The sequence below is a fragment of the Conger conger genome, chromosome 14 (assembly GCF_963514075.1).
Source record: "Conger conger chromosome 14, fConCon1.1, whole genome shotgun sequence".
NCBI lineage: Eukaryota > Metazoa > Chordata > Actinopteri > Anguilliformes > Congridae > Conger > Conger conger.
Window position 1 is genome coordinate 32209348 of NC_083773.1, and position 19374 is coordinate 32228721.

Below are 19374 nucleotides of genomic sequence, written 5' to 3' on the forward strand. Positions count from 1 at the left end.
ATATTTCTTTGTAGCCTATTCTTTGTTGCTGTGACTTCGAGATTTCAGAGCAGAAGAAACAAGTGGCATTTCAACTGAGAAATAAAGGCTGCGTGCCAATACTTTAAAAATGAATCCTCTATTCCTCCATCGTCCTCCATACTTCTCCTCTCTGACTGGAAGCATGCAAGGAGGATACGAGTGGATGAAAGGAGGGTATTTCTTTCAGTATTCGGATGCACCCATTAGCTAAACTGAATTTTTGTAGTCTATGGCACAAGTGGGACTTGGACATTGTGGCAAAACTAATAATACCGCCTACACGCTGACACTAGCTAGGTGGTTAGCTTACATTTTCACGGCATTTAACCCTAACCCACAGCATGGGTTAAATAAAATACTTTTATCATTCAGGATGCTAGCACATCCTCAATTTATTTGTATGTTATAATCAAATACCATTATTTTAATTTTGAAGTGGGTCCAAATGGACCCGTATTAATTTCCTATGGAATTTGATGCATAGCTGTCACCTCCTTTTAATGAATTAATCTCATTTGAGATTCAAGGTATTCATTAATAATCTTGTTTTTGGTAATCACGAATGATCATATTTGTTTTTCCTTCCTTAGGTCTTGAATAAAAATCACATTTGTATTACGACCAAATTTGACAGCATGGGTAATATTTAATAATCTAAATCTTTAATAATTTCATAGTCAATGAATTAATTAGATAATGTTTTCGATTAATCATAAATCAATATTTTATTATAAATAATAATAATAATAATAATAATAATAATAATAATAATAATTATTATTATTATTATTATTATTATTATTATTATTTCAACATTCCTTTTTTCCCACTACAAAATCGTTTAATAAAAGGAAAATAATTGTTCCTTATTTTGAAAGTGTTGGATTGTCCCTAACTCACTCACTGCATGCATGATTCCCCATTGTGGAAACTGATTTGGGTAGGGGTCACTTTATGGGCATGCCTTTGAGAGGGAGCAGCAGGAAGTTCTTCCAATGAAGAGGGGTCGATCAGAAACTCTTCAGTGTGTTCCATGAACCGCTTCCTCTGGCCACCAGCAGTGCATTGGCTACGATGTACAGTCGTTGACTATAGAGGACTTTGCATGCCAGCCTGTGATTAGGCAGACAAATAACATGCCCAAGCCAGTTGATTGTGGTCCAGGGTGGGTTCCACACTGCAACTGCTTGCCTGTTCCAGCATCTCTGTGTGTGGCACTCTGTCTTCTCAAGGCATCTCACATGGAATGCCTCCAGGCTTCTAAGATGGTGGCTGGGGATGATCCATGCCTCACATCCATACAATAAGTGCAGTGAGATGCAGACTGCCTGGCAAACAAGTATTTTGGTGCAGATTGAGGTTGCTGTGACCAAAAGATGGGGCTTGGGGCTTGTTTGAGGCATTTTATTTAATCTGATCATCCATTTTGCAGTATTATATTATGATTCCCAAGTCCTTGATGGTAGGAGCTATTGAATAGTGGCCAGCTGTTGGCCTTCTACTGTTGTTGGGTGGTGAGGAAGGCTGGCACACATGGGACAGATTATAGATTATTGTTTTTTGGGTGTTCGTGGTCAGTCCCATTCAGTCCCATTCTCCTGTGTACATAATATCCTCTCAGGTGAGCTTGGTGGTTTAATGACCAAAACAAGATATTCAATCTGTATGATTACATAATGCAAATAATTTATCTGAGAGGAAATATCAAATTTGGGGTAGTAATACAATAATTGTGTTTATTTAAAACCTAAGAAAGGAAAAATAAATGATGATTTGTGATCATCAAAATCAAGATAATTAATGAATACGTTGTAAATCAAATGAGTAGATGAATTAATTAAGAAAAGGTTACAAAGAGACCGTTAGCTATGCATCAAATTCCATAGGAAATGAATACGGGTCCCACGTAGTGTGTTCTAGGGGTATCCAATATGTTGTGCAATTTAGGGCTAAAGCGGATCGGGTTGATCTGAAGCCATTCAACTTCTCAGTTTTCAGTGACAAATGTAATAATTCAGTCATAAAACCGTGCAGTTTATTACGCATTTCATAAGTTGACAAATGTGAAAACACATTCGAAGTCCAATCGAGTATAACAACATGTAACTATCCCTGACATACATTGGACGCCATTCTGGGTTTAGCCTACAGGTTGCCCTTTATAATTACACAGGTGCTACAAGTTTGCTAGACAATATGTTTTTCAATGTTGTGTAAAGCAGCCACTTCCAATGCAATATTATATGGATAGCTAAGCCAGAATATGTTCGTTATTTCATAGACTGCGCGTAAAATGTATGCATGCGGATTGCCCCTGTGTTAGCATGTTGCATGTAATGCTTGCTTACACAGCTTGAATATGATTGTATATGAAATAAAAGGAGTTGTAGGCTATGCCTATAAGGTTTATCTTTAAATAGGTTGGTCTACAATATAAAAACAGACGTTTAAATTTCGATTACTACATCACATGGAATGCAGAATAAAGATTCCCAGCTGATACGCTATGTGCTGAATAATTGGATGCATTGTTCTTGTCACTTTAATTTCTTATTCGGAGCAAGATTTGCTTTGCCCCGAATTAAAAGCTGCGGAATGTGTGTTTGTGTCCCACGCCTTGTCCACCAATTGGTCTACGGGCCCGTAGAAATAACCCACATTCTCTTCATGAATAAGAGAAAGACAGAGCAGCCTATCGCTGCACAGGGCACCCCCCTCCTGCGTAGCGCTCCAAAGTTGTCTATCGAAACTACTTCCAGCATTCAAGCTGACTTTGCCGTCAACTACTACAAGATCTAATGCGAAAAAGAATTAAATGATCACTCCCCAACTCTTCTAGTTCGAGGTTTTTATACAGCTGCCACATGAGCAATATACATTCTGTCGAGTATTCTTTTATTTTTTCCCCAGCTGGCCGCTAGAAGAAAATGTCGTTTTGGGAATTGTACAACTTTTAAGATTTGATTTTTCATTCTTTTCGACAGAGGACAATATTATTAGACTATATACACAGGACCTACCATCACCAAGTTTGGACTTTCCACGGCAGAGAAGTTGTCTTTTTTGAGACGGATTCGCATCTGACAGAGTAGCTGACATGTCTACTTTACCAGGAACGATACCGCGAATGATGCGACCAGCGCCAGGCCATAACTATCCGCGGACGGGATTTGCCTTGGAAGGTAGGCTATGTGATCTTAATTCCTTGTGTTGGGGGATGAATCAAATACAATAAGCAAATTATATGCATATTCAACGCATTTGAGAACGGTTGTGATCGAATGGTATGGTAGTTATGGTGGTTATGGAAATTGTTCACCTTTTGATAGAATAAACTGAGGCTGGTTGGTAGGCTATTTATAATGTGTGCGTAATATCATAGCTTATAAACCATGTAATTACGTTTGAAATAATAATTTACAAGTTAGGACTTTGGAAGAGGCTTTGGAAGTTTGGAAGAACTGTTACTATTATAATAATTGGTATTTTCAAGCACACCCGGACATCAAAATTCCCCCCCTCTAAATATAGGCTACTTTATTTGTCTTGCACGTTCGTCGTTCTATATCTTAGCCATTTATTAAATAGTGTAAAATATGTTGACCAATCAGATGAATGGGAGTGACAACAGGAATTCCAAAATAAATAAAAGTGGTATCGCACAATGCATGTCATCAAGCTTGTGACATTGTCCATCTGGTCTTTTTGGGGAAGTTACTGTATTGACTAATCGGAGATTAAGCAAAACGCAGTTTGCAGAATTGACTTGCACTAGTATAATCGTTGGTTTTGTTAAAATAAAATCTGTATGGAGCAATTTAATAAATAATAAAACATACACACACACATGTATTTTGAATTTGCAGGTTCATTTGCATGTGTTAGTAGTTTCATCCATAATATCAAAGTGTCAAGTGCTCAAGTTGGTCCTCCATAACAGCTCGCACACTCGTTGAACTTCAGGATTTATTCGAGTGTCTTGGCAGTGCAAGAGAAAATAAAACACACAGAACAGAGACGGGTGAAGGTCTCACATCAATATGTGTACAGCATGACTGCAAATAATGAATGCCGGTAACACTGCAACCTTTTGGCCACGTCACCTCTCGGAGGAGAAGATCACCCATTTGGCCGTAAATAAATTCCCCGTACTCCCTGGTCAAAACGCAGCTCCTGAATATGAATATGTGAATATGGAATTCAAATGTCATTCTCCAGTCTGTCCCCTTCTTAGATTAGAAATATCTATAGGCCTAATTAATTTATAAACATGAACTTTCTTTTTATATAAAACTAGCCATAATATTAATAACATCAACATTAATAATCACCATCATCGTCATAATAATAATAATAATAATAATAATAATAATAATAATAATAATATAGCCTATACCATGGCTAATTTTATTTAAAAAATATATCGTTTTATAAAAAAGTATTTTACAGACCACGTAGGCTCATTACCTTTTAGACAAGTATTTCAATATGTCGAGGTGGGTGAGTAATTTACTGCAAATTTTATGGAGATCCCTCAGAGGGTAATTATAAACACAAATAATAATTAAATCTCTTTAAAATGCTATGCTCAGGTCTCATTGCGCAAACCACATAGGAAAATATTACTTATTTCTTCATTGTATTTTAAATGATCTCCAGTATCATTCTTAAATATAGTTTGCACATGCATTTACTTTTCTCCTTATAGTTTTGATGCTTGATGTTGCTGTTCCTTCCTTTGCTGAACATTATAGAGCTTTATAGAGGCTATTAGTGGACGAACTTGAGGATTTTATTTATTGCGATACAGTTTCAACTCCGCTTGGCCAAGGACGTGTGAATCAGCTGGGCGGAGTGTTCATCAATGGACGACCACTGCCAAATCATATTCGACACAAGATCGTGGAAATGGCGCATCACGGCATCCGACCCTGCGTCATCTCGCGACAGCTTCGAGTTTCTCACGGCTGCGTGTCCAAAATCCTCTGTCGGTATCAGGAGACCGGGTCTATACGTCCCGGGGCAATAGGGGGAAGCAAGCCCAGGGTGAGTGCAGTTTGACATGTGACATTAAATATGGTATTAATATTTTAACTTCTCACTCAATGACTCGCATAGCGAGTGAGTTTTCGCCTATAGCATGCAGGGGAATTACAAGAGTTGGTCAAACAAACAAGCAAACAATACACATTCAATAACATCCTTAGGGTTTTTATTAGATTGATTATGCCTGCCTGTTAGTTTATTTATATTTATGCATAGGCCTACTGTGATGGTAGGCTATATAGCTACAGCCTGCAAAGGCTAATTAACATTAAGAATATCCTTATTTTATACTATATAGTTGAATTGTCTGCATTCAATTATCTGAATTAGGAAATCATGTTGAATTATATATTATGAATTAGTTGTATACTCAGGTATGTAATTATCTGTGTTCATTTACAATGTCCATCATTTTCGTGAATCTGCATTCATAGTTTATCTTCTCGTTGTTAAAATAATACTGAATTCGATTTTGAGACCCACTACTCTGTAAATGTTTCACTTTTCACTTGACCCACTACACTAGTCTATGGATTTCATCAATGATGACACATTGCGTCAATGAGTGTCAATGGTCATAACGGCCATTTCTCTTAAATGTTTAAAAGTTGCTCTCTTTCCGTTTGTGGGCTCGCTCTAAATAATCGCAACCACAAAGCAAGTAGCAACGCCTGACGTGGAGAAGAGAATTGAAGAATACAAGAGAGAGAACCCAGGAATGTTCAGCTGGGAGATTAGGGACAAACTGTTAAAAGACGGGATGTGTGACCGGGGCACGGTTCCTTCAGGTGAGGCGTCGTCCGGTAAGCAACTTTATTTTTCTAACGCCATTAGAGGGAGTTTCAATATGGCAACACAGGATCCTACAAAGCCAAAGTGATCAATGCTTTCTAGCAAGCTTCTGATAGGCTAATTGATATCGAATGTTGGAGTGCATTTTTGCTTTGTATTATTAGCTCCTTTCTTTGATTAGAAATCCTTTTCTTTTTACTAATATTGCCATATGTATAATTGCTACTATAAGAACAACATATAAGGTGACATTACATGAGAAACTAAATGCCTTTTATTGTATATGAACATTTCTAGCTGTTGAAAGCCATTAGACCATGTGCCTTAAAAAGTGTTTGGCAGATGCAGATGTGAACTAATGTCATGGTGTTTTGGGTCCGCCAGTCAGTTCGATTAGCCGCGTGCTGAGGGCCCGTTTCGGCAGGAGAGATGAAGAAGACGACTGTGACAAAAAGGATGAGGACGGAGAAAAGAAATCAAAACATAGCATTGATGGAATTCTGGGTGATAAAGGTAATTCAGTGGATCTTTATTATTGTGATAATTATGATTATTATTATTATTATTATTGTTGTTGTTATCAGGCCTATATTTTTTATTTCCATCTTGGATAACATTTTTGTGCGGTTAATTACATACGTTGCATAAAATAAAGATTTTACGATTTGAATTATAAGGATTGTAATTAATCTATGGCTATATGTACCCTAAGCAAAACACACTTTAAGTCAATTTCAGGTAGCCTATTTGTACTCTTTTTATTATTTTGTGATCGACGCAACAATATGACTTCTGTTTTGGTAATGAAGCGTCTCTTTTGTAAATGGGGTAGGTAATTCTTCGGACCATTAAAATGTGTCTGTACGCTATTTAATTATTTATGAGCCTTGACGGAAGGTGATTGGAACTAGAAAATTAATTTGTAATACAGACACCTCGTTCCCTTTTTTAAACGCCCCTCTGCATGGGCCGATTCACTAATCAGCGTGCCTGCTGACAGCTGCTGCTGCAAGAGTGAACTGGGCCTTCAAAAAACGTCAGCATGCTGATCTGATTAAATATGGCAATTAATAATCTGAGCAACTGTATACGAGTTGACTAAGAACAAGTTCACAAAATATTTCGTTTGAACTTTCTTTTGATGAACATATGTCCCAGCAACGTTTTAATCTACCTCATTCGTATAAAGTCGTTTTTATACGTCTTTAGTTTTTTAAGAGGGCCTAACCATTGTCTCTGTCCTCTTTTGTTTGTTTACATCTTTAATATTTCCCTCAAAATAAGTGTGGTTGTTGTATTGTTGTTGCATTGGATGCCTTTATTCCAAGCGGCTTTTTGAAAGAGACAATGGTTCCCAAATAAGATGATCAAACATTTGTATAGAAGGTTAAAATAACCGCTCTTAAACGCCTTTAAAGTTTGAGACGAGGCTTTTATTACTAAACTTGAAGGTGAACTTCAGTCGCAAAAAGCTTCATTGAAAAGGAAAAAGATTCCGAGGTACAAAGGCCAATACAGAGAGCAGGGCCCTGTCCATTCTCATTCAAGGCTCGCACAGAGAGGGAAAGAAAACTTAGGATAAAAGGCCAAGAGTGGAAATAAAGAGTGATGAATTATTCATTACGTCCCGCTGGTAGATAGTTTTGTAATATCATGGAACTCTGTATAGGAATGAAGTGACTGACGCTGGGCGCAAAACGCTTCTTTCTTATTTTTGAAATGGCTCAAAATCGTACTGAGAGCACTGTGGCTATACACTGCGCGGCCTGATCTTTGCCGTGTAAACACACACGGGCGCGCGCACGCTTTCACACATACACGATTTTATTATACATAAAACATTATGTATGTCATACACACACAAGCAAACATACACACTCAATATGATATATAATTTACAGTGCATTAGCCCAAACACTGAAATCCAGAATCGATAATCAACGCAATCTCTACGTATAGGCCTACTGAATATCCGCAACGAATATCGGACGTGTAATTTTAGCCTACAGAATAGGGGCAATATGTGAAATGAAGATACCTGGCCCCTTTTAATTCTTAAGAAGATTTGTCTTTTCTTCGGGTTCATTGTGCCATCCGGTTGGCGTTTAATAATGTTAAGACTTATGAGAGTTTAGTAATGAAACGGAGTTTGTTGAATGGGTGGCTGTCGGTGCTGTGTGTAATCGCTCTTGCACCCAGTGAGAAACCCGTTTATCCCTCCCCGAGTCTGTCTCACAAACCTTCCGTCGAAGCCTTTAAGGCAGATTAAATTCAGCCTTTTATTTCTTTTTACTTTCATCTATAAACGGCTTGCTCTGACTCGCCTTGGGCACAGATTCATGAGATTTCAGTTTCCCTTTGCATTTCTTAGGGTTTTATTTATGTTATTATGTATCCATTTACATCCATTTACAGTTAAAAGACTGTAACACACACGTCAGAAACTGTTACTTGTATTACTGCGGATTGCATAGGCTAATTCACTCGTTTATTCTATGTTTTATAAATATAAGGCTAATTTCCCAATTTAGCCAAATATCAGTGGTTCTATGATTGATTTCACTGTGAAACATCCGCCGCAATTTGTCGTCACGGGTGCATTGTACTTTTCCTGGGTACTTTTTTTATCCTGTCCTCTTTAGAGTAATTCGAATCAGCGGCCCTGCAGTGGAATTCGGCATAATTCCGGCTGAAGGCCCAAGTAGGCCTACTTCTGAAAGAGTAACGAGAGAGAACTGAATGAAGGGGGCCGTGTATCGCTTCTGGAACCTTCAGCTACATTGAACATATTGGCTTCTGTAGATACGGCTGGAGCGGCAGCCAGTTCACTTTCGAAAAGCCTAAGATTGCCTGAGGTTATCTGTTAAATAAAACCGGGGTTACAAATCTTGTGCGCTGTGAAGAGGCTATTAGCATTGTCTAATTCTAAGCCAATGGACTATGCTATTTACACCTGTGCGCTGCGCAATGGTTCTCAAAGGTTCTGGTTTTCGCTCCACTGCAATCCCAACATTTCAGCAAGCTGTTCGTTTTTATTTAATTTTTTTAATAAAAAAAAAAAGTTTATTCGATGCTTTCATGTTTTGAGTGTTTATTTTCCCTCAGACCCCATTATGACAAAAAAGGCCAGCTATGCATGCCATGCAGGCTTCGCATATTGACGATGTAAAATGCAGTATTTCTGTTTTTCGCAGTTAAACACCAGTTTAAACTCGCGATCATATTGCCATAGCAGGCCTAATGTAGTTTACTTCGAGAGTATCTTCAACTCGCAATAGCACCAACTGGAAGTGTTACGTAGTCATTTCAGCCCATTAGGAAAAACAAGTCATGGGTTTTGCCTTGGACCCCCGCTAATCAAGTTTCCGTAATACTCCTACTGAGAGAAAGCAACCATTGCAACATCGGAATATACAAATATCTAGAGGCAGCTTCCGCTTACCTGTTCCACGGATTCCTATAGTGCAGTTCATGGAGGCTGCCATGTTTGACTACGCGGTTTTTTTTCGCACCAGAGCATGCGCACTGGATACGTGTGTGGTATATGTGAAGGGATGAATAAGAATGAAAAAATAGTATCAGTTCTAGAATTTAAAACGACCCCTATTGTACAAAATTGTATAATTTTGACAGGGTAAATTCAGAGTTTTTAATGGACTTTAGGCTTAATAAAGTGCAATACCACAGGAGTTAGTGAGCTTCTATGGGGATATCAATCCCTGGATGGAAATATATACAAACTGGAGACAGCTTCTGTTTACTGGTTCCATGGATTCCTATGGGAGCTGCGGTATGGTACATGAAGCCTGGAGGCTGCCATGTTTGACATGGGGCTTTTTTTGGCAAGAGAGCATGGGACCTAAATGTGAAGGGATGAATTGGCTTGGAGCACAAACTGTACAAACAAAATATATTGTAAATAGAAATTGTGCAAATTTAATAAAAAAATAAAAATGAGGTGAAGTGATACAGTGTTGGAGCATAATTCAGGTGTCTAAAATCACAACATTGTGTCAATTCAGCTCTCTCTATTAATGAACAAACGTACATAGGCTCAGAGTTGTGTTTCACACCCACCACCCCCAAATTTCTCATATAAAACCAGTTTTGTCTGTTCAGAAGTCTGTCAGTTTGGAATTCTGAACCCTTCCCCCTTGGAAGCACCACTGATCCCAGCACCCCCATTGGGAAAAAAAACTTCCCATTGTGCCTGGAGAAAACACAATAACTGATGACCAGGAAATGAGGGAAACACTTGTGATTCTACAATCATATAAATGTCCATGGGGTGGTCATGGCTCCTTTGGGAGGTCCAAAATATAAATATTTTGGGAGGTCCATAAATATTAACCATATGTCATTATTATAGAATAAAATAAAAAACTAAATATAATAGGGATATCCCACTTATTCATTTTATATGTAAATACACAATTTAACATTGTTATAATTTGCGGCTCAAGATACACAAATTGAAAAAAGAATACTGGCAGCTATTCTTGCCTTCAGGGATCTCAGGCAGGGAGACTTCACCGGTGGCCTTGTTGGGAACCTGTTGCTTGAAACATTGGAGTCTCCTGTCTGGTCTGGTCCTGACAAGTTTTCTTGTAAAAAAAAACATTTAGAAATTTAGTAACATTAATATTCTGATTTCCACCTGTATTGCCCGGCAGCCAATGTGAAAATACTTTCCTCAAACTCGGAACTTTACAAAGTTCACAAAAAGTGTTTTTTTTTTAGCTAAGGTTAGCTGAATACTGAGATGGCAAAGTTCAAGTTAGCTACCATCTGACTCGTGAAGTTAGCTAAATTAATTGATCCAAATTCTAGGTACAGCACATTTATTTTATAACTGGCTGATAAGAATGCTTACACCTTCCAACCACAAGTTAAATGGCATTTATCAAAACCTACTTTCTAAACTTTTAATTATTTGTGATTGGACTCAAAGACTCAAACATACCCTGAACAATCCTCCTTGGCACTGAACTGTTCAGTTCCTGGTGGGCGGGTGTAAGCATTCTTATCAGCCGGTTACATGGGGTGGTGCCCAGAGTATTTCCTCCTAGTGCTGGCTACCTTTGTACCTTTGTAAAGAAATTAACCAATTATATGTAGCTACTTTCCTAACATTCCATTATTCTTCACTTTCAGGACCGGAAAGACAAATATTTTTCATGATAGGCCCACAGAAATTGAACAGGAAAGCTGACAAATTCGGCATAGTGAGCAATATGTGAATTAAATCATCACTGTCAAAACTGATTTTGCCACATTCACCCCTTTTAAAAAGAAAATATTCAAGCCAGAAATGGGTTATAATGCAGATACACTGAAAGTGGAGGAATGAGAAATCCAAACAAAACCCAAGCTGACTATAAAAAAACATTTCAAACAGTCTCTTTCTCTCAGGTTACGTTTTCCAATTTCAATTTTCTGGCATGGGAAACAGCCTTCACAAAAAACTAGACAGGGATAAAGTGAAAGACCACTTCAAATGAACCCATCTGGAAGGACGAGAGAGATTTAGAAAAAGTATGGGGAAGTTATAAGCTATTAATAACATTTTTCCTCAGGCATTGGGGGTCCCCCATCCGCACAGTCTCGAAGCTGTTTGGCGGGGTTGAAGCAGAGGGAGACCCAAGTGTGGGGGGCGAGATAACAGCCTGTCTCCTGTGCTGCGTGACCATATTAAAATAGGATTAACCCCCACCCTCCTCTCGCTCCTCTGCTCTTATCGTACTGGAGTTTACATGGGGAATTTCTTCAAGTGCAGAAATATCCTCTCGCAAAAGATATGGACAGCAACAACAGTAGGCTAATTGTTTAATTCTACTACTACTATTGCTGCTGCTACTAGCATACCTAATACTACTACTAATCCTCAGAAAATACCTAAACATTTCAGTTTTGTCAAAGAGAATTTTAGAAGAATCCAAGCACTCCAGCGCAAACATTCCTCACCAGATCTTCTGAAAAGGGACAATGAAAGTCAAATGATTTCCAGTCAGATATAATCTCTGCTAAGCAGTTAAGGTTTCTTTCATCTGGATTTTTCCTATCCACATATACAGTACCCTCCAAAATTATTGGAACAGCAAGGCCAATTGCTTTGTTTTTGCAATACACTGAATACTTTTGGGGTTGAGATAAAAACACGAAACAAGAGATCTGAATTTCAGCTTTTATTTCCTGGTATTTACATCTAGATATGTTAGACTACTTAAAACATAGCACCTTTGGTAGAAGACCACCCCTTCAATCTTTTCTTCTGGAGGTGACATGCATGCTCAAATGAGTTAAGGTCTGCTCACTGACTTTTCCACTTTTTGCCCCAATGAAGTCCTATGTTGTGTTGGCAGGGTGTTTTGGGTCATTGTCTTGCTGCATGATGAAGTTCCTCCCAATTAGTTGTTGGACATTGGCAAATGTTTTTGAAGACTTCTGAATTCATCCTCCCGCTACCATCATGAGTTACATTATCAAAAAAGAACGGAATTGACCTTGCTGTTCCAATACTTTTGGAAGGGACTGTATAAACCACAACAGGAAAGATTTGGTTATGTTCCCCTTCACACAGTGCATTCACTGAACTCACTGTATAATACGAAATGGTACCGTTCTCGTGTGGATGGGATACATGACCAGTCATGGAGTCCGGAAGGTGCCGTGGCAGCACTGAGGCTATGCACAGTTGCTCCGGGTGTGAGGGATTTCAGTCTGGAAGACGTAGGTTATCCACGTGTCACGTGTGCAATCGGCCTCCACAAGCTGCACCTCATATGTGTCCTCTGAATACAGTGTGTTTGTGCGAGTTCAACTGCTGGACTGCAGAGTGAAACAGGCATAATCTTGGTCTCTCCTGGTCTCTCCTCTTGCTGTAAATATTAGAAACAAACCAAATATAATTAAACAAAGTTAGAGAAGCTCAAGCACAGTGGAAGTGTAAGCTTTTTTTCCTCAACAAAAATATTTTTAGTTTTTTAGCAGATGCAGATGCTTGTGGCTGTGCTTGGTGGGGCTATGCTGGAATTACAGCAGAAGCATTGCGTTTGCGGTGAGGAGCTTGCTTCCATTCAGTGCCCATGAACCACAAACCCAATGCATCTGCTGTAATTCTGGCTTTAGATACTCAATTATTGTATCTAAATTATCCAGGAAGATGAAATGCTCCTGAAAAGAGTGAGTAACAGCCTCAGCGTGCAAACTGAAAAAGTACATGCAGGAAAGATATGTGTTGTTTTTGGCAAGCCTAAAACTATACACCATTTGAAATATAATTTCATAGACTAAAATTCTCTCCAGTTGCTACTTTAATAACATACCCAAGCCACAAAATGCAGAGAAGGTGAGGTCCACCCACACTTGTTTTGCCACCCCACGTAACAAAATAAAGAATCACGTTAACTAAAGCAATGGCATCATAAAACAATTTATACAGATAAAACCATGAGCTTTAATACTGGTATAACCTGTATATATATATATCAAATGGTATAACCTGTGTCCACATTGATTGAAAATTTAACCATGAATCGAAAGAATGCAAATTGACCCACTTCAGCCTGGTGTGACTTAAATTGGTTAAATTGGTTCAGTCAAAATTTCTGACCCTCATTTGTTTTTCTTTTTCCAAAACGAAACATTCTGAAAACATATTTTAGAAAGCTGGGCACAATGCGTTGTTATTACTAATGTCTAATACTACTTTTATAGTTATACTTTTATACTTTTTTATAGTATACTTTTTTCCCCCTTTGTGGGCCCATAGCATCACATTTGTCAGAGAGGCCTATATGCAACTCCTGGAGCCTTCCTTGTTTTTAGAAAAACAAGGCTCCCACTCACTCTCCTGTCTCTGTCAGATGCCAAATAGGCCCTCCCTCTATTGTCATGAAGAAAGAAGAGAAAATAGGCCCTCTGTTATTCTGGGTGCTCAGACCCATTGCAAGCTGGCAGGCTGATGAACTCCTCGAGAAAGTTTATTAAGAGGATGAAAACAATGAGAACTAAAGCCCTTTGAGCAATTGGGCAGACAGTTTATAAAGCTAACCCCATTGTGTTTTGAAAGCACAGGCATGAGTATTCTTGAATGGATGCCTTCGTAACTGACACGGTCGAATTGGACAACAGCATGCTATAATGAGACGATATTAAATAAATTGATCAATCGCACCTACGTTTCTTACACACTTATTTAAGCCCCCGCTTTTTTATTGTGCATAATGTACTTAATCTTAACTTTTACTTAACCTTAACTTTCATGCACGTACTGTTTGACGCCATGGAATTGTATTGGCTTTTGTTTTGTTTTTATTGAACTGTATTGGTTTTTCCTTATAGTTATAGTGTCCATTATATTCTCTTGTTTGTAGTTACTCTTGCTATATTAAGTTATTTGTGTTTAACATAATGGTTTTCTGAGATACTTTGTGCCAAATGATCAGGAACATGAGTAAGTACAGCTAATACAAAGGAATCTAATCTGAGACTATGCTGACAGTCCACATGCTTCCTGAAAATGCAGCTCTTATACATTTCAGCTCCATTGTAACTTGCCACCCTCTTTTCAACACTGAGGTCATTGCTTATTGTTGACAAAGCTTTGCAATTAATTTTTGTGACGGTTGATTTTGGAAAAGTTAAGAAGTTCACAATGCATTAGGTGTAGCAATGCATTTCTGTTTGTAAAATTTATACCCGAAAGCAAATGCATTGAATTGGAAAATTACGTTTCATTCACTTAAAAATGTACAGATTCGTTCCATCTGAGTGTATTTCAGATTATCAAAATACTTTAATAAATAAGTGAATGCCACAGGTTTGTTCAAGGGAAGTCTAAGGATTAGTCTGTGAGGCATTCGGACGTATTCCCAACATAGAACATAAACGATCAAGCACTGCGACAGAAAACCAACCAAGCAGGACACATTTAGAAATGTTTAATATTCCATTAAATGCCAACATTTTTCACACTGTGAACATCACTCATAGACGTTGCACGGTTGGAGGAATAAAATCTTTGAGCTTTGAGTATGGAATGAAATTATTATTAATGAAAAACATTTTACAAAAGAATATCGCTTTCTTGGTCACAAGGTTTCTTCTTCATCTTTTCTTTTCCATCTCCATCTCCATTCCATCTCTATTCTGTGCATCTTCATCTAACTGATTTTTTAAAATGGTTTGAATACTCTCCTTATTACAGTGGGACACTATGGGGGAGGGGAGAGGGGAAGGGGTCTGATGCTCCCAGCTACTTAGAAGCCTGAGAGGGGATCTGTCTAGACAAGAAAAACAATTTATTTTGTGGAGAGGCATTTAGGTGCCTCTCAGCTGTAATTCTGTAGCAGGCCACAGAGCAAGACAAGGGCTCGCAGTGTCCCAGATTAGATCCTAAAGGACTTTTCTCACCTCTCTAGTGTATTTGTGGTTGTGCAACAGACATCTCATTAAATTACCTGATTCAGAAGGCAGGCTCTTTCACAAGTGCTATTTTCTCAGCATTCAAAGCATCCCTCAGAAAAATCTAACATCTAAAAGGCTGCTAATTTTGTCTTTGATTGCTGTGCTGGAAGCATATTTTTTGTTTGCGTGGAGAAATATCACCTTCATGTCATTTGGACTTCCCTGACAGGACTTGCATAATGTGAAACTGACATGGACATGTGTGTGATAATTACAGATGTGACTAAATTAAGTTTTGCAGGTGCCTGTTTGTTTATAAGCCATGCTGTGGTTGTGCAGAACCCCAAGGCAGCATTTTGGAGCACAGAGCCAGTCTGCTCTTACTGATGTCTCACCGGGCAGCTCAGTGCTCAGAGCCTTTCAGACCCCCCCTGGAGTATGAGGCCCATCCATGCTGAAAGAGCCGGGGCTTCACAAGCTGAGTCCCACTGAGAGATGCACTCATACTTCAGAGAAACACTGTGCTTTCGCTCATTCAGATGTAACATTCACAGACATTGCGTTAACAGCAAGATCACACCGCTCAAATGGCATTCACAGTAATTCTGTTATCTTTATTGAAGGACTACGATCTCAAAGATGCACTGTGCTGTACATCCCAACCTATTACTGGGTTGTTCCTTGAATCTGAGAGATACAGTAGTGTGCAAATGTTTTAGGCAGGTGTGAAAAAATGCTGTAAAAAAAGAATGCTTTCAAAAATAGAAATGTTAATAGTTTATTTTTCAATAAACAAAATGCATGAACAGAAGAAGTGAATGAACAGAAGAAAAATCTAAATCAAATCAATATTTGGTGTGACTACCCTTTGCCTTCAAAACAGCAACAATTCTTCTAGGTATTGACAGTTTTTGAAGGAACTCGGCAGGTAGGTTGTTCCAAACATCTTGGAGAACTAGCCACAGTTCTCATGTGGATTTAGGCAGCCTCAAATGCTTCTGTCTCTTCATGTAATCCCAGACAGACTCGATGATGTTGAGATCAGGGCTCTGTGGGGGCCATACCATCACTTCCAGGACTCCTTGTTCCTCTTTACGCTGAAGATAGTTCTTAATGATATTGGCTGTATGTTTGGGGTCATTGTCCTGCTGGAGAATAAATTAGGGGCCAATCAGCTGCCTCCTTGAAGGTATTGCATGATGGATAAGTATCTGACATTAAACTGTCTTCAGCAACCTCACCTTGGAGTTTGGCTGTTCTCCACCCAGTTTTAAACCACCTACACAGCTGTTTCTGTTTCAGTTAATGATTGTGTTTCAACCTACATATTAAATTGATGATCATTAGCTCTTGTTTGGTATAGTTGGTTAATCACACACCTGTCTATATGACTATATACTTTGTGCAAGTGTACCTAGAAGAATTGATGCAAAGGAAAAGGCAAAGGCAAAGGGTGGTCGCACCAAACTTTGCATTTAGTTAATTGATAAAAATAAACTATCAACATTTTTATTTTTGAAAGCATTCTTGCTTTACAGCATTTTTCACACCTGCCTAAAACTTTTGCACAGTACTGTATACCACCCACTCCAAACAGCTGTGGAAGCAGGCTGATAGCGTTAGGTCTCACACCACCACACTGAGCTGATTCTATGTTTAGCTTTAACAAATCCAATACTTTAGTCGTATTTTCAAAGCATAATTGCTTCCCTGTATCTGCCAGTTTTTCCAATTTGGCCATGAAGTGGGACAGTTAAATTACTTTAAGAACAGTCCTGTGCTGTTGTGTAACCCAACTTTAGTCTCTCAGCCTGTCTGAGCCTTCCGATCTCCCCCTCTTCTCACACCCCATAATACATTCAGGAGTATCTGATGTTGAAATCTCCCAACAGGCCCAGGGACTTACTTATATCAAAGCCTCTGGCCAGAGAGATTACACTGTAGCAGATGGATGTCAGCGATATCCCGTCAGATCACAGTCACAACTACACACATTAGGGGCTGTCTGTACAAGAAAGTTTTTGTTGTTCATTTCCAAAAGAAAATAATGGTTACAATGTATGCAATTAAACATTTACAAAAAAACGAACACAAAAAACAAAGACGAAAGATACACAAACCCTTTATAGCACCATTAAGTAGGTTCAGTCCCTGGATGACTGCAGTCTGGTGGAATTAATTATGCTCTAAAAATTCACCAAATGTTTAAATGGATTCTCAACATTGTCAACGCAGAACATTTCTCTGGAGTTGCATTAGGATCATCACTGAGGAATATACAGTAGTGGGCACCCCTGATCAAAAAACCTTTTACAATGAATAGCTAAGTGCACAAAAGCGAACCTGACCTGTAAATGGTACAGCATTAAACAGATTACTTTTTCTTTTGTTTTTCTACAGTTTTAAAATCTGTACAAAAGTTAGTACTTTGTAACTCCTTCTCGGGCAACTATAACAGCTCTCACTTTCCCTAATCCTAATTGGTGAGAAGTTCTCCACAATAGTCATCAATGGTCAACTGGCAATTGCCTCACATTGCTGGTTCTCTCTACCAAGCTGGTTCTCCCCATGATAATGATCATTTTTACTTATTTTTAATTGCTTGAACAACATTTCTTTAGTAATTGTTATTAATTGTAGGTTTGGAAGCTAGATTTCTCTTTAGGCTACTTGGGGGGTGGGATAGTGATCACAGACTGATGGGGTGGTTTGAGGATAAAAATTACAATCCTGATATCTAATCATATGCAGAACAACATAACAGTTCCTCTCATGGCCCAGTCTCAAGTGTTGCAACAGATCTCATCCCAAGTTAGACCACACCAGCTACCAAAGTCATCATTCATTCAATTCACGCGAGTTCACAAACTATGGTGATTATAAACCAGGATAAACATTGTAAACACAAATTAACTAATTTTTGGCACCTGTTGAAATGGATGCTGAGTTTTTATTTTATTTTAGTACCAGTGAAAGCTGTTGTAAGGCAGTGGCTGCACAGAGATGTGTTTAACTGAGCCACTTGTGTTTCTGCCCTGTTTGTCCTTGTGCTTTGTGTGTGTGTGTGTGTGTGTGCATGTGTTACGGACATCATGCAAGAATGCCTTCATCTGGAATGTAGCTGGCTGTGTGAATGGCAACATTTAAGCGAAAAGCGGTTGCCATTATTTTAAGCTCTGATTGGAAATAGAGTGCAGGGGATTTAATGGATCCAGTGCAGTATTATAGTGGAAATATTGACATGTTGGCACTGCTGTCTCTATGCCCTGGGCCATTGTAAGAGAACAGTGGCACATGGATCAGCAAGGTGGTGTGAACAGATTACTCCCCCAGTGAGCTCTGGGGGCTGTGTGGCTGGGATTGTGTTCTCATATATAAATAATCACAAATTAAAATAATATTAGCTGCTTCCTGCTTGCCAATAGTGAAAGCCACTGCATGATACAACATTTGAATTCCCCCACCCTCTCTCCCTCTCCCTCCTTTCCTCTATCATTCATCCCATGTTCCTCCTTTTCATTCTGTCATTTGCCCCCTTTTCCATCTGTTCTCTCACACCCTCTAAACATACTTCTCTTTCTCTCTCATAGAAAGGTTGTGACTGAGAAACTGTACTGACTGCATTGTTTGAACTTTGTCTGCGCACACTAATGGCAATTTATTCAAAAGATGGAATCAATCAAAATGGCTTTAAACGTTCAATACCACAGTGACAAATCGGTGAAACATTTTTCAAACTTTTCAGTGGTGATGGGGGCTAAGGACTTCCTGGGCGTAGCTCGTGTTTGCCCTCGATGACTCATTCACCTGAAGCTTTATCAGCGGGTGACAGCTCGATTCTATGTCTGATTTTTCTGAAGCTAACCCAAGGGCCGCTCCCGCAGGTAGCCGCACGGACGAGGGCTCGGAGGTGGAGTCGGAGCCGGACCTGCCCCTGAAGAGGAAGCAGAGACGGAGTCGCACCACCTTCACCGCCGAGCAGCTGGAGGAGCTGGAGAAGGCCTTCGAGCGCACGCACTACCCCGACATCTACACCCGCGAGGAGCTCGCCCAGAGGACCAAGCTGACTGAGGCTCGCGTGCAGGTCAGACGCGCTCTCTGTTGCTC

The 19374-nt window shown here is 39.1% G+C and overlaps 1 protein-coding gene across 4 annotated transcripts in view; it reads left to right on the forward strand.

Annotated features, from left to right (window-relative positions):
- Positions 1-3118: 3118 nt before the first annotated feature.
- pax7a (paired box 7a) overlaps positions 3119-19374 on the forward strand; it is a 34727-nt gene continuing 18471 nt past the window's right edge. For 2 of the 4 annotated variants that reach the window (XM_061219146.1, XM_061219147.1), the window contains exons 1-5: positions 3119-3203; positions 4832-5067; positions 5726-5870; positions 6244-6372; positions 19152-19351. In XM_061219146.1, the coding sequence (XP_061075130.1) occupies positions 3119-3203; positions 4832-5067; positions 5726-5870; positions 6244-6372; positions 19152-19351 (795 nt within the window). The remainder of the gene's footprint in view (positions 3204-4831; positions 5068-5725; positions 5871-6243; positions 6373-19151; positions 19352-19374) is intronic. The other 2 variants (XM_061219148.1, XM_061219149.1) reach the window with 2 other exon arrangements.